The 19052-nt window shown below is 44.7% G+C and overlaps 1 protein-coding gene across 1 annotated transcript in view; it reads left to right on the top strand.

Moving 5' to 3' along the window:
• Nucleotides 1-12935: 12935 nt before the first annotated feature.
• The window catches only part of kcnk5a (potassium channel, subfamily K, member 5a), a 55517-nt gene continuing 49400 nt past the window's right edge, over nt 12936-19052 (top strand). The window contains exon 1 of the mRNA XM_071381213.1: nt 12936-13438. Coding sequence (XP_071237314.1) covers nt 13253-13438 — 186 coding nt within the window. The 5' untranslated portion in view covers nt 12936-13252. The remainder of the gene's footprint in view (nt 13439-19052) is intronic.

Below are 19052 nucleotides of genomic sequence, written 5' to 3'. Positions count from 1 at the left end.
AATGACAGAACTCATTCGTGCTGTGTCGCTACAGGCGGCACGAAACACACGCCCTGGTTCCAGGGTCTGCTGGGGTTGTGGCCAGCCAGGCCATCTGCGCCGAGATTGCCCCATGTCCCCCAGAGCTCAGGGAAACGGCTCGGGGTCCGAATAGACCGGCTAGTGCGGACCCCTGGCTTTCTATCCCAACCACCATCTTCTTCAGGAGGAGCCCACCGGCACAGATGGGGAAGCAAGGCTCCACTTCCCCCAGAAGCAGATGAGGGCAAGTGGATGGAGCCTGTTGTTGTGGTGGGCCGGACCTGTGTTGGGGACTTTTGTCATGTCCCTGTCACTGTGGAGGGGGTGCCCTGCTCCGCCCTGGTGGACACTGGGTCCACAGTAACCCTGGTGAGGCCAGATATTGTGCCAGGTTGGACTCAGTGTGAGCCTACAACTGTGCAGCTCCGCACAGTCACAGGTGAGCTGGCACCCATGAAAGGGAAGGGAATAATGACTCTGACCGTAGGGGGCAGGACTGTGCGTCATCCTGTGTGGGTGGCGGCTGTGCAGGACCCTTGTATCCTGGGGTTGGACTTTCTTAGGAGCACAGGCTGCCAGTTAGACCTAAATAGGGGCACACTGAGCTTCCAGGGAGGGCCGGAAGTTACCATGGCCCCCCCTAATGTCACATTCACTCAACCCAACAAACCCTTTACTCCAACAGTTAAAGCAGCAGAGACTCATGGCTGCCCCCCCTCCCCACATCTGTGTGTGAGTTTTCCCCAGCCCCCCTGTCACCTACGGCGGTGGGTTACATTTACCCAGCTACCTCCACGACACAGCCCTCTGTGAGCCCGGGCCGCGCCCCCCCAGCCCAGCTACCCCAGATGGGAGAGGAGGGGACACTGTCTGCAGTGAGGGAGATATGGGGGAGGAACTGTGTTGGTCTTGACCCCGAGCAGCAGGAACGGTTGTGGCAGTTGCTGTTTGAATTCAGAGACAACTTTGCGCTGAGTGAGGAAGAGGTGGGTCAGACTCATCTGGTGCAGCATGAGATCGACACAGGTGATGCTCAACCCATCAAGATGCGTCCCCGCCGTATCCCGCTGGCACGCCAGGAGGCGGCAGACAAGGCTGTGTTGGAGATGCAGCGGGCAGACTTCATTGAGCCCTCAGACAGCCCCTGGGCGGCGCCAGTCGTCATGGTTCCAAAGAAGGGGGGCAAGCTGAGGTTCTGTGCGGACTACAGGCGGCTGAATGAGGTAACCAGGAAGGACTCATACCCCATACCACATATCGATGAGTTGCTGGACCTGGTTAGGGGGTCCTCCTGGTTCTCCTCACTAGACCTCCGCAGTGGCTACTGGCAGGTGCCCCTCTCCACAGAGGCCAGAGCCAAAACTGCGTTCTCCACTAGCAGAGGACACTGGCAGTTCAAGTTCCTGTGCTTTGGCCTGTGCAACGCTCCAGCTACTTTTGAGCGTTTGATGGACAGGGTGCTGGATGGCATCCCCCGACAGCAGTGTCTGGTATACCTCGATGACATCCTGGCCCATGGCAGCTCCTTCCAGTCAGCCCTGGGGGCGCTACGGCGTGTGCTGGAGAGGGTGGCTGCCGCAGGTCTGAAGCTCCACCCCGAGAAGTGCCACTTCATGAGGAGAGAGATGTCCTTCTTGGGCCACCGAGTGGGGAAGGAGGGGATCAGCACCATGGAGGACAAGGTAGGGTCTGTCAGAGACTGGCCCACCCCCACCGACCAGCGTCAGCTGAAGAGCTTCCTGGGCCTGGCCTCGTACTACAGGAGGTTTGTACGGGGCTTCTCAAGCGTTGCTGCTCCACTGAACCGCCTGCTGCCGAAGGACAAGGCTTTCACTTTGACAGTGGAGTGTGAGGACGTGCACTGATCGAGGCCCCCGTGCTCGCCCCCCCTGACCTCACCTTGCCCTTTATCCTGGACACAGACGCGAGCAATGTGGGCATGGGTGGGGTGCTGGCCCAGGTGGGGCCAGAGGGGGAGAGAGTGGTGGCGTACTTCAGCAAAACATTTGACAAACATGAGCGCCGCTACTGTGTCACCCGGCTGGAGCTCTTGGCTGTTGTGGCTTCCGTCAAACACTTCAAGTACTACCTGGGTGGTCTGCCCTTTACTGTAAGGACTGACCACTCTGCTCTCCAGTGGCTCATGTCTTTCAGAGAGCCAGAGGGGCAGGTGGTACGCTGGTTGGAGGAGCTTCAGCCGTATGACTTCACGGTGGTGCACAGGGCAGGGGCACGCCACTCCAACGTCGACGCCATGTCCCATCGGCCCTGTACTGCAGACGGCTGCCGCCACAGTGTGTCGGGCGAGCGGGCCTGTCTGCTGTGAGCTGCAGAATGCCGACGTGGCTGAATGGGGGCAGCAGCAGGGACGGGACACAGACCTACAGCCAGTGCTACAGTGGGTAGAGGCGCAGGTGAGGCCACCATGGGAAGAAGTGACAGCGCTCTCACTCGCGACCAAAGGGTTGTGGTCAAAGTTTGAGAGACTGCGGCTGGCTGATGGCATGCTACAGCGGGCATGGAAGGAGTCAGCTACGGGGGAGGAGAGGTGGCAGGTGGTGGTCCCAAAAGCATTGCGGGAGGTTGTGCTCCAGAGTACTCATGGGGGGGTGGGGACTGGACACTTTGGGGTCACAAAAACACTGCGCCGCCTCCGTCAGGGCTTTTACTGGGGGCAGCACAAGAGGGATGTGGAGGACTTTTGTCGCCGCTGTGACAACTGCACAGCGAGAAAGGGCCCCCCAGGCCACTCTCATGCTCAGCTCCAACAGTTCCCAGTGGGGGATCCCATGGAGAGGGTGAGAGTGGATGTAGTTGATGTAGATCCGTACCCCTGCGGAGATGGCGTTTGGTCGGCCCCTGGATAGCCCACATGTTCCCCCGGGGCCGGAGTATGCCCGGAGACTCCAGGACCGCCTAGAGACAGCCCACACCTTCGCCAGAGAGCAGCTGCTGAATGCAGGTGTGAGGCAGAGGAGGAACTATGACGTGCACACCCGGGGAAGGCACTTTGTGGCTGGGGAGCTGGTCTGGGTCTACAGCCCGCTAAGGAAAAAAGGCAGATGCCCCAAGTTGGACAGTCACTGTGTGGGACCCTGCAGTGTCCTGAAGAGGGTAGGAGAGGTTGTTTACCGGGTGCAGCTTCCTCCCAGGGGGAGAAAGGTGACACTACACCGGGACAGGTTAGCCCCATACAGAGGGGCCTCTTCTCCCCAAACCCCAAGAACCCCCACAATTCCCCTCTCTGGCAATGACATTCTCCAGGCACCCACCCCCAGGTGCCGCAGACAAGGCTCCAGACAGCCCACTCCCCCTGTCTCCCCCCCTGTGTCACCGCGTGGTTCCCCAGAGCCACGGACTATATTCCTTGTCCCCTATATCCCTGCCTTCATCCCCTGGTTCCCAGGGGGGCACTCTGCGACCATCACGGCCACGCAGGCAAAGGGGACCTCCGGGTCGCTTCAGAGACTTTGTTTGTTCCCTCGGGGACGAGGGACTTTGTGGTGGGGCGGCTGTGTAGCGACCCGCACAGACAGCTGTGTGTTATGTGTTAGGCTGGTAGGTGGTTGTGTTGTACCTACCAGTACCCAGTGTTCGCGGGGTCCGACATGTCAATCAACCTGCTATCTGTCAATCACGGAAATGCCTGGAATGTTCTGATGCCGGGCATCCTGGCGGATGGCGGAGTGGCGTGGAGGGGGGTTGGACAGGGGGATGGAGCATTGGAAGTTAAGACCAGGTTTAGCCTTTGTTCTCTCTCTTTACGTCTGGGCTTCACAAGAGAAGGTCACGATTGGCTTGTGTGTATCTTTCATTTATTTGGCGTGGGCTACGGCCAAACAGTAGCCTGTGTAAAGTTGGTTTAATAAACCGTCAATTTGTAAACTCAATCCTCTGTCTGGACAATTGTTCCTTTATGATCTAGTCAGGTCATTACAATATTATTACGAATGAGCAGCTAGCTCACGAACAAACGAGTGCACCAGGGAGAATGCAACAAGTATGCAGATGCAATAAGTGAACACACATTATCTAACTGGGGATAGCTAGCTAGCGTAATGTCACAAAGCATTATCTAACTGGGGATAGCTAGCTAACATAATGTCACAAAGCATTATCTAACTGGGGATAGCTAGCTAACATAATGTCACAAAGCATTATCTAACTGGGGATAGCTAGCTAACATAATGTCACAAAGCATGATGATGTGCACCCAGTTAACTTTCATTCAGAAATAATTTAATATTTCAGAGTTAGTAAGATATTAGTTTAGAAAGACTTGAAATTAGCATAGGAGCTAACTAACTAGCAAGCTACCAGGTACCTATAGCTATTTAGCTGCTTATCAAAGGTAGATAACAGGTTAATTTGACCCCCAAAAATCGACCAAACTATTTGTCAATGTTTCTCAAAATGACTAGCTGGCTAATTAATTTGATCATGCTTTGTGATACACCCGGTTGTGTACTATTTTAGTCCACATAACATGTCGGCCTGTCACAGTAATACCTGATGAACAACATGGGGGGAAACAGTCAAATTGGCCAGGCAACGTCATGTTTTTTTGTCCTACCAGATCCGCGATGAGAAGGTTCTAGATAGTGTATCCCTCTGTCCTTCGACTCTTGTTGGATGTAAATGTCCGGTTTATCAGGTCCCAGGCTCCCATAACTGTTATAATCATTTATTTACAAGTTAGCTAATTACAATTAGCTTTTTGCTTTAGTGCCATCTGTACCTGAAAGCGCAGATCTAGTCTCACGTGCGGAAGACTCATTGGGAGGGAGAACTTCTGATTGAATTCACATTGAGCGCCCCAGGACGGTCCATTTACTTTGTGCTGTAATTTATTATTATGAAATCCGGCCATTTCATTGGGGCAGTTCCCCCTCATAGCAAATAGCTCACAAAACAATCCAAGCAATTTTCGCACAGCCTATGCACCCGCAGTGGTGACGCTGTTGCTGCTGCTCACAGTCACTGAGGGAGAGAGGAGTAAGTAACTGAACAACTTGTTTTGAGCAATATATTTTAGAAACAGGAAAATGTACGCATTTATCACACTTTTTAAACATAAGCCATGAATTGTATAATATATACTGTACAAGAATATAAACGCAACAAGATTTTACTGAGTTACATTTCATTTAAGGAAATCAGTCAATTGAAATACATCCATTAGGCCCTAGTCTATGGGTTTCACATGAGTGAGAATATAGATACGCATCTGTTGGTCACAGATACCTTAAAAAAAATGGGCCTCACATCAGCAACCGGCGCGCCAACGGGCCACCATACACACGTGGTCTGCGATTTTGAGGCCGGTTGTTTGTACTGCCAAATTCTCTAAAACAACTTTGGGGGCAGCTTATGGTAGAGAAATGAACATACAATTCTCTGGTACCATCTCTGGTGGACATTATTGCAGTCAGCATGCCAATTGCACGCTCCCTCTAAACTTGAGGAATGCTCACTAACAGGGATGTAAACAAATTTGTACCCAACATTTGAGATAAGATATTTTTTGCGTATGGAAAATGTCTAGGATCTTTTATTTCAGCTCATGAACAATGGGACCAACTCTTTACATGTTGCATTTATAATTTTCTTCAGTGTATATTATTATTATATCACAAGTGGGTCGAAACTGAAGGGAATACAGGCAGACACCACATTACTACAAGACAAACTGCTCACTCAAGTTAAAATGCAGTACAAATCACATTATTGTGGGAACCCTCCTCCAACCCTATGAATTATGCTGATTGAGAAGGTTTGAATCCTAAGCAACCTGCGTACAATAGACCAACATAGCTACTGTAGTAGGTCAAAGCTGTGGGAAAACAATAATTTGGTTGGTGGTTATATTTGTCTTATTTCATACATGTACACGTGCGTATTAATTAATTGGAAATGTGTTTATAGCATATCCCCATATCCCAAGTGCCTAGCTCAAGAGCACATCAACAGATTTTTCACTTTGTCGGCTCAGCAATTCAAACTAGCAACTTTTCGGGCACTGTCCCTATGCTCTAACCAGTAGGCCAGAGTTCCAAAACACGTTTTTAAATTTTTGTTTTGGAATTTCGGAAATGTGTTCCAAAGTATTCCCACTCATAAGTTAATTATGAGGTTCCAATATCGTAGAAACGGATGCCCTCCTGGGCTTTTCACGCTCGACAGTGTCTAGGGTTTACCAAAAATGGTGCGAGAAACAAAAAACATCCAGTAAGCGGCAGTCCTGTGGGCGAAAACAGCTCGTTGATGAGAGAGTTCGAAAGAGAACGGAAAGAATCGTGCAAGCTAACACTAACAGATAAATAATGGCGCGGTGGTGTGCAGAACGGCATCTCGAAGCGCACAACTTGACGGTCCTTGTCACTGATGGGCTATTGCAGCAGATGACCACACCTGGTTCCACTCCTATCAGTTAAAAACAAGAAGAAGCAAGAAGAGGCTCCAGTTGGCACACAATCACCAACACTGGACAATTAAGGAGTGGAAAACATTGCCTGGAACATGACAGCGAGTTTGGTTTACTTGAGTGGCCTGTGCAGTCCCTAGACCTCAACCCAATAGAGCATCTTTGGGATGAGATACTATAGAACGGGCTGTTCACAGCATGAATGTACCGCTGTCCAATCTGCAGCAACTGCGTGATGCCATCGCGTCAGCATGGACCAACATCCCTGTGGAAAGTTTTTGACACCTTGTAGAAATCCCTGAATAATTCAAGCTGTTCTGGAGGCAAAGTGGGGCCGATCCAGTTGTAGATGGGTGAACCAAATAAACTGGTTAGTGAGTGTATGTGGTTATATACAAATGTAAGCAAGGTTTGAAATGGTTATGTTTTTGTCAAATATTGTATCTGTTTGGGTTTCTTACGGTCAATTTGCAGTCTACAAATTATTTGTAATTATGTTCCGGCCCCCGGACCATCTGCTCAAGAAAAAATCGCCTGAATCTAGTTGATGATCCCTGCGTTAAGCTACAGTATCTGCCACCTTTGTAGAGCATGGGTGGAGTAAGCAATATGGTGCTCATGTGAATCTCCTTTATTATTCGGCTTCGAATCAATGCCTACTTTTTGTTTTTAATAGATTTGGTTCAATTGAGGCCATTTCTCATATTGAAGAGCTGAATGTTAATATAAATAAAATAAAAAATAATATGGGTGGCCCAGGGAATCTAATCCACAATCCTGACGTAGCAAGCACCATGCTTTTCCAACTGAGCAATACAGGATGTCATGGGATGGCATTGTTTCACCCGAGATTCTTAGACAAGAGTCCCTGCTGAATATGCCTGACACAAACAGCAGAATTCTGCCACTCATTCATCTGATAGGACTCTTCTGACCCTCTTATCTGACGTCTCTGACCATTAGGAAGTAGTTTGTGTCCCCCCAGTGGCATGTGGACCTCCCTCTTCTCTTCAAAAGGCCACCACGGTGGCCCTCGATAACTATCTGTTCTACAGTCACTCCCAAGCGGTTAGGCCTTTCTACTAGCATTGACATCCTGCTGCAAAGAGACTCCCACTCAGGTTTTATAATTTTAAAGGGGCAATCCAAGGTTGGAGCAGCCATTTTTGGACTTCTAAATCAATAATATATCACCATTAACTCTTCAAGAAAATGTATTATAAATGCCTCATGAGCTAGTTCAACTGTCGTACACCATCAGAATCCAAAATATAAGCTTGTAAACAAACACTGTATAGCTTCAAAACATGGTTAAAACTATAATTTTGATCTAATGGATGGTCAGTTGTTTCCATAGCTCTGTCGATGAATTTGAGTCATTACAATTCTCCACCCTCATCCCTTAGCTTTGTATTAACTGTGCAAACTGTTTTTCGAATCCTGGATTGACCCATTAAGTCCATAACAAGATTGTAGTTATGGTCTATCGTTTGTTGGCAAGCAAAGCAAACTGTTTACAAAAAATGTTGCACTAAAACTGATAAATGAAATATAGTATCTCTCTCTGTGAATGCTGACACATTCGTTTGATATGAGACGCATTTTATAAGGTACTTATTTTCTCACAGCTAATACTATTATATAACCCATTTCTGGTTACCCATACGAGTCAGATTAACAAACATGATTAGCCTATTTTCTAAGGCAACTTCGTATACATTCTAATTTTTATTCAGCGCCAATTGATTTATTTCAGAGTAAAGTTGGCAATTAATTACACTTAAGACATTCAAGTAAAAACTTGTAACAATTATTTATGAAAAAGGGAACGGAGAAAGAATATAGGTTAAATCAATAAATAAAACGAATCTCTTTACTGCCATTAAATTCGTATTGGGCTTGCATAAGACTTAAAGTAATTCATGGTCACTATTGTGCCTGTCAGTGGAAAACAAATACCAATGTAATACTTTTTTTATTTATTTGGACTTAAATCAGCAAATTATGAAAACTGCAAAGGGTGTGAAGACTTTCGGGGCTCCCGAGAAGGTGGCCGATGAGACGGCGCTTACTGAGGGGTTACTCAGGGTTACTGCGGGGCTACCACCGTGGTAGGCTGCCTCCCAGACAACCCACATAATTGCTCCAGCAAACCGTCCAATGCCCGGTCATGGTGTTCAGCCAACATTTGGACCCTCTCCATACGGCCACGAAGCAGTTCCTCGTGCCTCCTGATGGTGGCTCCTTGGGAGGAGATGGCATCGCGCAGCTGGCCCGGGTCTGCTGAGTCAGTACGAACTGGCCATGACTATCAAGATAAGGTAAGACCCAGATGCAGACCGTGTCGAGGCTAACAATATTTATTACAGGGACAAAGGTACAGGACGGCAGCTAGGCTCAGGTCAGGCAGAGGTCGGAAATCCAGATAGGGGCAAAGGTACAGTACAGCAGGCAGGCTAAGGGGCAGGCAGAGTGGTCAGGCATCTGGGTTCAGGGTCAGGACAGGCAAGGGTCAAAAATCAGGAGGGTGAGAAAAAGAGTCTACGGGGAAGAAAATGGAGCTGACAGGACAAATGCTGGTAAGCTTGACAAGACGAACTGGCAACAGATAAACAGAAAACACAGGTATAATTACACGGGGGATAATGGGGAAGATGGGCGACACCTGGAGGGGGGTGGAGACAAGCACAAAGACAGGTGAAACAGATCAGGGCGTGACTTTTGTTAATTTACATGCATTACAATGTAATTTATTGTAAATGTAATGTAAAGCATAGTGCATATCCTGCAGACTTACAGGTTTTCTTGGTGAAATGTTCTCAAGATCAAATTGACAGCGGATTTTTTTCAGATTGGGGTGAACTAATCTGGCAGCTTCTGCCATGGTAAGGCCTCTATTTACCACCTGGTCAACGACGATGGCCCAGACTATTAGACACAACAGTTCCCTGCCGTCTGCCTCCCTCTCTCTGATGTCCACCTCTTTGACAGGGCCCATGCCCACCTCTTTGACCTCTTTGTTGGGGGCCATTCCCACCTCTTTGAACTTTTTGATGGCGCCAATGCCCACCTCTCTGATGGGCCCCTTGTCCACAAGCTCGTTGATTTCTTCCTCGCTGTCTATCCTGCTCCATGTTGAAAGAAAATTGTAAGTGTTCACACACCCTTTTATATGGTGACCAGTTGTGGTTACCACCATGTGAAATCTATTAGCAATATGGAGTAGTCATTATGTACTGTTATCATGTATCATACATGTAATTCAGATATTTATACTTTACAAACACACCTTTTATTTCTGTAGTTCTCAAAATCCATATGTAGTAGACAAATCACTTTAAAATCTCTAGGTTTACCAAACGGTTAAGTGATTAACCATTAAGCGCGGTTGTATTAAATGATGGTCAAATTTATTTTAACAAATGAGAAGAGAATCATATGAAAGGTATTGTGAGCACTGCAATGTGAAAAGCAATTACTTTATATGAAAGGTATTTCTAGATGAAACATTGATTAGGTTTGGTGAAAACATTTCTGTGTGATTTTGTGTGTGGTCTTTAGTCAATTGAAAATGTGCTTAAAGTTAGGAAAAAACAGCCTTTTTGATGATCTGTTTTGTACTGAGTTGTGAAATTTTACCACAAACTTGTGAAAATAGTACCAAAGCGATAAAAAAAAAATATATTCCATTAAGCAGACACTTCTATCCAAAGCAATTTACAGTAATGTCTGCATACTTTTTCATAGGAAGCATCCTAGCAGGAATTGAACCTATGACTCTGATGCTGTAAGCACCATGCTCTACCAACCTAGCCACAAAGATGATGTGTAAACAGTTTAACTTGATGACCAGATAACCTGATCATGTTCACCTGTGACACGTGAGCATCAGTGAGGGGCAATGGATTGAAAAAGCCTCCATGAATTTAAAGGGACAATCTGCTGTAGCTACATCCATTTATAGACATTTAAATTAATGATATAGTACATATAGATTTTCCTAGAATATAACTTATAGGCCTCACGAACCTAGTTCAACTGTCGTACCCCACCAGAACGCAAAATATAAGCCTGTTTCACTCCTTTGTTGTAAACAAGGTAAATGTTGTTTTTTTTAACACTGTATCGCAGGAGGTTAGTGGAACCTTAATTGGGGAGGGCGGGCACGGAGTAATGGCTGGAGTGAGTAGTATTAGAGGAAGTGCCTAAACACACGCGTACACGCACACGCACGCACACACACACACGAAGAGAGAGAGAGAGAACAGAGGGCCAAGCTGGTTGGTTCAACATGAAAGAAAGGCTCTGTTTAATACACAAGGGCTTAAGATAAAGACGTCCATCTCACAACGCTTCCTTCCCCCACACCTTTCTTGGCCCGAAAGGCAGATGCAATAACAAGGTCACAAACAGGGGCCTGCATCCCTCAGGTTAGTGGTCACAACAACATCCACTTTGTCCTGAGAAGGGAAGCCACATCCAAACAGTGCCCTGCGTTTGTTTACCTCTTTATCTGACATATGCTATTCGTCAGGACAGCAAGTGAAGAGGAGGCGGTGTCCCAAACGGTACCCTATTCCCTATCCAGTGGACTACTTTTGACCAGAGTCCAATGGGACAAGCACCAAACTGTGGGTGGGTGGGTGGTCACATGGAGCTTGTGTTGTCATGTGTTGTCTAGGACAGTGTTTCTTAGTGGGTCGGAGACCGACTAATGGGTTGCAGCTAAATACTAGGAGGGCAGCTAAATACTGTGTGGTGGTCTAGTCCGGGTTACTGTAAAGCACAACTTGTGTGTGTGGGGGGTGGTTGGAAGAATTGCTTTGTTGGTGGGTCACACACTTTGTGACAATTGTTGTAAAAAGAGCTTTACAAAATGAATTTGAATGTGTTGTGGTTAGGAACATTTATTTGTTTACTTGGTGGGTCACAAAACTATTTTAAAGGCTTCAGATGGATTGTCAAAAGTGCTTTATCAGACAGTCGTAGTCGGACTAGATAAATGAGTCGAGTGTACAGTAGATGTTTTATTATAACTCCACTACTGATTCACAGCTCTGGCATTCGACTCCAAATGTAACATCCTTTAGAGAGGTTCATATTAATTGCTTCTGTTTCCATTGTGGTTTACCACAGATGTGAGAGGATAGTCACACGTTGCTTGTGGGCTTGTGTTGCGTTCGGGAGATGAGTCTTATTATGGCCATTGTTCTGACTGCTGCGTGATAACTAAGTAGGATTCATATTTTGGCTCAATTGACCCCATCAGACCGTCTTTGTATTACTGGTATTCAGAACTGGTAAAAGGCATGGACATTTTATAAGCCAGAATTTTCCTGGTGTAATTAAGAGTATTAATTTGCCAGTAATGACAACATGCAATGTCACAGACCTACTCAGTCTGGTCTCATAGACTAGACGTAACATAGTAAATATAAATCTGGAACACTCAAATGAGTATGATATTTAACATTTGGTATGGGTACATAAGACAGATAGTTACTTAGAGTAGTTGGTGAAAAGAACATATGTACTTCATAGAAACGGTTACCTTTTATATATTCTAACAACTTACATTTGTTAGATTTATTCAAAATTAAGGGCCCTAACCTAGGAGCTAAAATAGCAGCTTCCTTGTACTAGTGCCATTATTGTTGCACAATGTTCTTGGATTTGTCATGTGTGAAATGTTTGCCACAACTGAAGTTCCTTCTGGGAAAAATAAAGTTATGTGGCCTCGAAATTATTAAATAATAATGTATTGTAATTATCCCTGGCAAACGCCTTGGGGTCCCACGTCATCGAACGCACTGAATAAATGAGTTGAAGGAAAAACATTAAATAATTTCACCACAATAATGAACTGGCAAGCCGAAGCGAAAGTCAGCTTCAAATGAAAACTGAAACGTGAAATAAAAAGTAATGCTTTCAATTTAGGCTGGAGGAGCAGGCATTACCAGCAGAACCCCCACCCCCCAGACTAGAAGACTAGAAGAGCCTATTCTAATTCTAATAGGAGCTAAAATATTTGTCTCCCTCACGACATTGCATGCAGTTGCAATTTGGTAGGCCGTCATTGTAAATAAGAATTTGTTCTTAACTGACTTGTCTAGTTAAATAAAGGTCAAATAAAAAATACTTGTAGACTTTTACTAAAGTAGTATTTTACTGAGTGACTTTCACTTTTACAATAGTCATTTTCTACTAAAGTATCTTTACTTTTAATCAAGTGTGACAATTGAGTACTTTTTCCACCGCTGCCTGACATAGTAAAATATTTTTAGATAGGCCTCTGCAATGATAACAACGAAAGTCAGCTTCAACTGAAACGTGAAATAAAAAGTAATGCTTTCAATTTAGGCTGGAGGAGCAGGCATTACCAGCAGAACCCCCACCCACCAGACTAGAAGACTAGAAGAGCCTATTCTAATGGGCGGATCTTTTTGTGCGTTTCTCCACTCCCCCACAAGTTTCAGTAGTAGCCTTTGCATCTCCGTAGCCCGTAATCATTTGCAACCGAGCACCGCACGTGGAGAGCAAACTGCGGCACCGAATAAACACGCATCTGTGTTGACATTTCAGCACAGCCTTCCCATTCGCCCAGTTCGGATACATTTATGTACACTTTCTTATTATTTTCACCAGAGCAAATGGTACCAGAGGTATTTTCGACAAGTTTTTCAAAAGACTCGTAAGGAATAAAAGTCAAGCCGCCCCAAAAGACTGTTGAGCATGTGCTTGGGACAACACTTACACATTTAAATTGGGACCCCTCTCCCGCAAATTGAAAAGTTGAGCCATTTAAGTATGGTGGATAAAGGTCCTCTATTGACTTCTGCGATCATTTTTTATCTGTCCATCGGGGCAGCAATATTCCAAGTTCTCGAGGAACCGAATTGGAAACTTGCTGCAAAACAGTACAATGCACAAAGGGATAAAATACTAGAAGACTACCCCTGTCTCACCAAAGATGACTTGGACAAGATTTTGGAGGTATGATGATAATAATTTCAGAATATTCATGAAATGTCATTCACGCTGATTGCGAGATTGCACTAATAGTGGTAATTAGCTGTGTTATCTGGTGTTGTTTTGAGTAGCCTAAAAGTCACAGTTCTGGGTGCATCATTCACTTACTGTTTGACAACAATCCCTCATTTGCTGTTGGATATTTTAATGTAGTATATTAATTTGTACCTGTAAAGAGAACAAGAATTCTTTGAAGATTGATTCATGCATTTAACTAAATACTAGACATCTAAGCTTGAATGGTGTTTGTCTTACAAACGTCCTGAGGAGTGATCAAAATGTTTATGATTTTACGTAACGGAATCTAGTTCATAAAGCCAAAATCCTGCCAATGTCATTGTATATTTATTATCAGAAGAGTGCACACCTGGCCTGTGTAACAGTTGGGAACTAGATATTAGGTACATAGTGCCTAAATGCATTGAGTCAATCTGCAAGTTCACTGGATAAACACCTGTCATTATGCTTACTTCCTCAATTAATTACAGCCTGTCTTTTGCAAAATTGTTCTTAATCTTGAAGTTGCAATTTACCACAAATCTTGAATCAGCTCATCCCAACCTTATCCTCAACTCAGTACCCCATCAGTGAACAGCTCGTATCTCACCCTAAATCAGGTGTGACTCCTGACTCCACTTACGAACCAAGCTGATATGTAAGATCCCGATGGGACCATTGTTGACCAGCCAAATGCAGATATTTTTTTAATAAGATTACACACCACTGTAGAACCTATCCCACTCATATTGATCGCATATGTATCCTGCTTTGTGGCTACTTGTATTTGTCTTTGTGCACTGTGTACGGGTACTCAAACCTGCACTTTAGAGACCTGCTGCCCTATGCACACAGTCGTTGAATACTGGTCACTTTAATCATGTTTACATGCTGTTTTACCCACTTCATCTGTATATACTGTATTCAAGTCAAGGCTCATCCTATAGAACTACTGCTGTACACCTTTTCTATTCGTATACCATCCAAAATGTCTATACACACCATCGTTACATATTTATATTCTGGACTCTGGTATGGCTCGTTCTAATATTTCTTAATTCCTTTATTTACATGTGTTTGTTGTGTTGTTAGGTGTAACTACACTTTTGGAGATAGGAACATAAGCATTTAGCTACAACCACGATAACATTTGCAAAATATATGTACGCGACCAATCAAATTTGATTTGAGTGTTCATGTCACTATGGGTTGTTTTCTCCACATAGACTTGTCTGTCTAATTTGGCTTAATTGGTTTTATGTAAGATAGTGTCCAGGCCCTCTGTTGTTTTGACTTGGCTATGACCTGGTTAAGTTGCATTTATGTGGTTTAGATTATGGTGCCTGTGTGTTATAGAATATCCTTTTCTGGAGCAGGGACAAAATGTGCCAATATGTTTGGGTGTGTACTGTAGGCCAATCCATAACCTTTGTGTCTTTTTATACGTTTTCGTACACAGTGTTGTTCCAATGGCAAAGATTTTACTCCCTGTACAAATGATAATGCTCCCAGCAGCAAAGTAGGTGTAGTGTCATTGAACTCCATGCATGGCCTCTCTGTCAGAAGTGTGCTGTGCTCAAATGACCAGAGTCAACACCCCATAATTAAGTGGGGTGATTTGACAAGCCCTCTATGACATATTTTGTTGTTATCCTCAAGTCCCTGTCAGTTGCCACACGTTTTGATGACTTGGCTCAGTTTTTGTCAGGGATGTGGATGTAGATATTTATAGATGAAGACAGTTTGAGAGAGAGAATATTACAACTCACTCCCTTGAAACTTTCAAGTCTATTGTAAAATCCATGCCTTATCTTCATGGTGTCCTTTGAGATGGAAGACCTTGCGGAATCAAAGTTTTCTGTCTGTTTTGCTTTCTGTTTGAATGCCACCAGGAAGAGAATGCCATCAGGAAGAGAATGACCTCAAAGCAACAGTCTTAAAACACATTCTGACACTGAAAAATGTATTGTGAGGTGAGGGATCCCAGGTGAGGGATATTATAATATTACATTTGTGGTTGTGTTTGAAGGCATGGATACTATTCTCTATCGCCTGATTGCGTCTGGCCAAAAATAGAGTGCATGTCTTAACATGTCCCCCTCTCTGCTCCACATATGCTGAGGAATTAGGCTGATTTAAAACACCTACACCCATACCTTTACCCCACACCCTTTTGTCTCTCCCCTTCTGGCTGTGGAGTGAAATGGTATATGCATGCATGCTCCATGCCTATTCCCCCACCTATGGTACTTTTTAAAACGAAATCAACGTTTATTGGTCGTGTACACAGATGTGCAGATATTATCGCAGGGGCAGCGAAATGCTTGTGTTTCTAGCACCAACAATGCCGTAATACCTAGCAATAATCCAAAACAAATCACTACACACACAATCCCCCTAAAATGTAGTTTTATTTATATATACATACATACAGTACCACTCAAACGTTTGCACACACCTACTCATTCAAGGGTTTTTCTTTATTTTTGCTATTTTTTACATTGTAGAATAATAGTGAAGACAGATATGGAATCATGTAGTAACCAAAAAAGTGTTAAACAAATCAACATATATTTTATATTTGAGATTCCTCAAGGTAGCCACCCTTTGCCTTGAAGGAGTCTTGAAGGAGTTCCCACATATGCTGAGTACTTGTTGGCTGCTTTTCCTTCACTCTGCGATCCAACTCATCCCAAACCATCTCAATTGGGTTGAGGTTGGGTGATTATGGAGGCCAGGTCATCTGATGCAGCATTCAATCACTCTCCTTCTTGGTCAAATAGCCCTTACACAGCCTGGAGGTGTGTTTTGGGTCATTGACCTGTTGAAAAACAAATGATAGTCCGACTAAGCGCAAACCATATGGGATGGGGTATCGCTTCAGAATGCTGTGATAGCCATGCTGGTTAAGTTCGCCTTGAATTCTGAATAAATCACTGACAGTGTCACCAGCAGAGCACCCCACACCATCACACCTCCTCCTCCATGCTTCATGGTGGGAACCACACAAGCGGAGATCATCCATTCACCTACTCTGCATCTAACAAAGACACGGTGGTTGGAGCCAAAAATCTTAAATATGGACTCATCAGACCAAAGGACAGATTTCCACCAGTCTAATGTCCATTGCTCGTGTTTCTTGGCCCAAGCAAGTCTCTTCTTCATATTGGTGACCTTTTAGTAGTGGTTTCTTTGCAGCAATTCGACCATGAAGGCCTGATTCACGCAGTATCCTCTGAACAGTTGATGTTGAGATGTGTCTGTTACTTGAACTCTGTGAAGCATTTATTTGGGATGCAATCTGAGGTGCAGTTAACTCTAATGAGCGGTCCTTGTGAGAGGCAGTTTCATCATAGCGCTTTTTTTAACGACTACACTTAAAGAAACTTTCTAAATTCTTGACATTTTCCGCATTGACTTACCTTCATGTCTGAAAGTAATGATGGACTGTCGTTTCTCTTTGCTTATTTGAGCTGTTCTTGACATAATATGGACTTGGTATTTTACCAAATAGGGCTATATTCTGTATACCACCCCTACCTTGTCACATAACTGATTGGCTGAAACGCATTAAGAAGGAAAGAAATTCCTCAAATTATCTTTTAACAAGGCACACTTGTTAATTGAAATGTATTCCAGGTGACTACCTCGTGAAGCTGGTTGAGGGAATGCAAAGCTGCCATCAAGGCAAAGGGTGGCTACTTTGAAGAATCTCAAATATAAAATATATTTTGATTTGTGTTACACTTTTTTGGTATCTACATTATTCCATATGTGTTATTTCATTGTTTTGATTTCTTCGCTACTATTCTACAAGGTCGAAAATGGTAAAAATACAGAAAAACATGTAGTTAGTAAGTGTGTCCAAACTTTTGTGTGTGTGTGTGTGTTTGTACGTACATACATCCACACACACACACACACACACACACAAAGTGCATTCGAGAAAGTTCGAGAAAGTATTCAGACCCCTTGACATTTCCACATTTTGTTGTTTCAGCGTTATTATAAAATGGATTAAAAACATTTTCATCATCAATCTACACACAGTACCCCATAATGACATAGCAAAAACAGTAAAAAAAAATTGTTTAGCAAATGTATTGAAAATAAAAAAACATACCTTATTTCCATAAGTATTCAGACTTTTTTTTATTAGACTCGAAATTGAGCTCCGGTGCATCCTGTTTCCATTGATCATCCTTGAGATGTTTGTACAATGTGATTGGAGTCCAGCTGTGGTAAATTCAATTGGTTGGACATGATTTGGAAAGGCACACACCTGTCTATTGGTAGTTACAGTCTTGTCCCATCGCTGCAACTCCCCTATGGACTCGCGAGAGGCGAAGGACAAGAACCAAAAGTCCTCCGAAACACGACCCTGCCAAGCCGCACTGCTTCTTGTTAAACAGCTCACTTAATCCGGATGCCAGCCGCACCGATGTGTCGGAGGAAACACCTTCCAGCTGGCGACCGATGACTGCTTGCAGGCGCCCGGCCCGCCACAAGGAGTAGCTAGAGTGCGATGGGACAATGAAAGGAAATCCCAGACGCCCAAATCCCCCCTAACCTGAACGACGTTGGGCCAATTGTGCGCCGCCTCATGGGTCTCCCGGTCAAGGCCGACTGTGACACAGCCTGAGATGGAACACAGGTCTGTAGTGACGCCTCAAGCACTGCGATGCAGTGTCTTAGATCGCTGGGCCACTCGGGATGCGGCCTCCATCATTCGTAAATTTAAGAAGTTTAGAACCAGCAAGACTCTTCCTAGAGCTGGCCGCCCAGCTAAACTGAGCAATTGGGGGAGAAGGGCCTTGGTCAGGGAACCTGACGGTCACTCTGACAGAGCTCCAGAGTTCCTCTGTGGAGATGGCAGAACCTTCCAGAAGGATAACCATCTCTGCAGCACTCCACCAATCAGGCCTTTATGGTAGAGTGGCCAGACAGAAGCCACTCCTCAGTAAAAAGTGTGACAGCCCACTTGGAGTTTGCCAAAAGACACCTAAGGGACTCTGAGAAACAAGATTCTCTGGTCTGATGAAACCAAAATTGAACTCTTTTGGCCTGAATGCCAAGCGTCACTTCTGGAGGAAACCTGGCACCATCCCTACGGAGAAGCATGATGTTGGCAGCATCATGCTTTGGGGATGTTTTTCAGCAGCAGGGATGGGAGACTAGTCAGGATCGAGGGAAATATGAACGGAGCAAAGTACAGAGATCCTTGAGTGGCCCAGTCAGATCCCGATCTACCATTTTTTATTTATTTCAGATTATTTATTTTATTGAACCTTTTAACTAGGCAAGTCAGTTAAGAGTGGTGATGACCCAGGGATGTTCTCTTGATAAGTGTGTAAATAAGACCATTTCCCTGTGCTGCTAAGCATTCAAAATGTAGCAGTACTTTTGGGTGTCAGGTCAAATTTATGGAGTAAAAAGTACATCATTTTCTTTAGGCATGTAGTGAAGTAAAATTAAAAGTTGTCAAAAACATAAATAGTAAAGTAAAGCTTGTTTCTGGTCACAGGTTCAGGAATGGTTAAAAAATCACAACATGCACTTAAAATGTACCTTACAAATAGCA

This window comes from Salvelinus alpinus, chromosome 33, assembly GCF_045679555.1.
Source record: "Salvelinus alpinus chromosome 33, SLU_Salpinus.1, whole genome shotgun sequence".
Lineage (NCBI taxonomy): Eukaryota > Metazoa > Chordata > Actinopteri > Salmoniformes > Salmonidae > Salvelinus > Salvelinus alpinus.
Note: the sequence above shows the minus strand (reverse complement) of the source record. Positions and strands in the feature narration are given on the sequence as shown.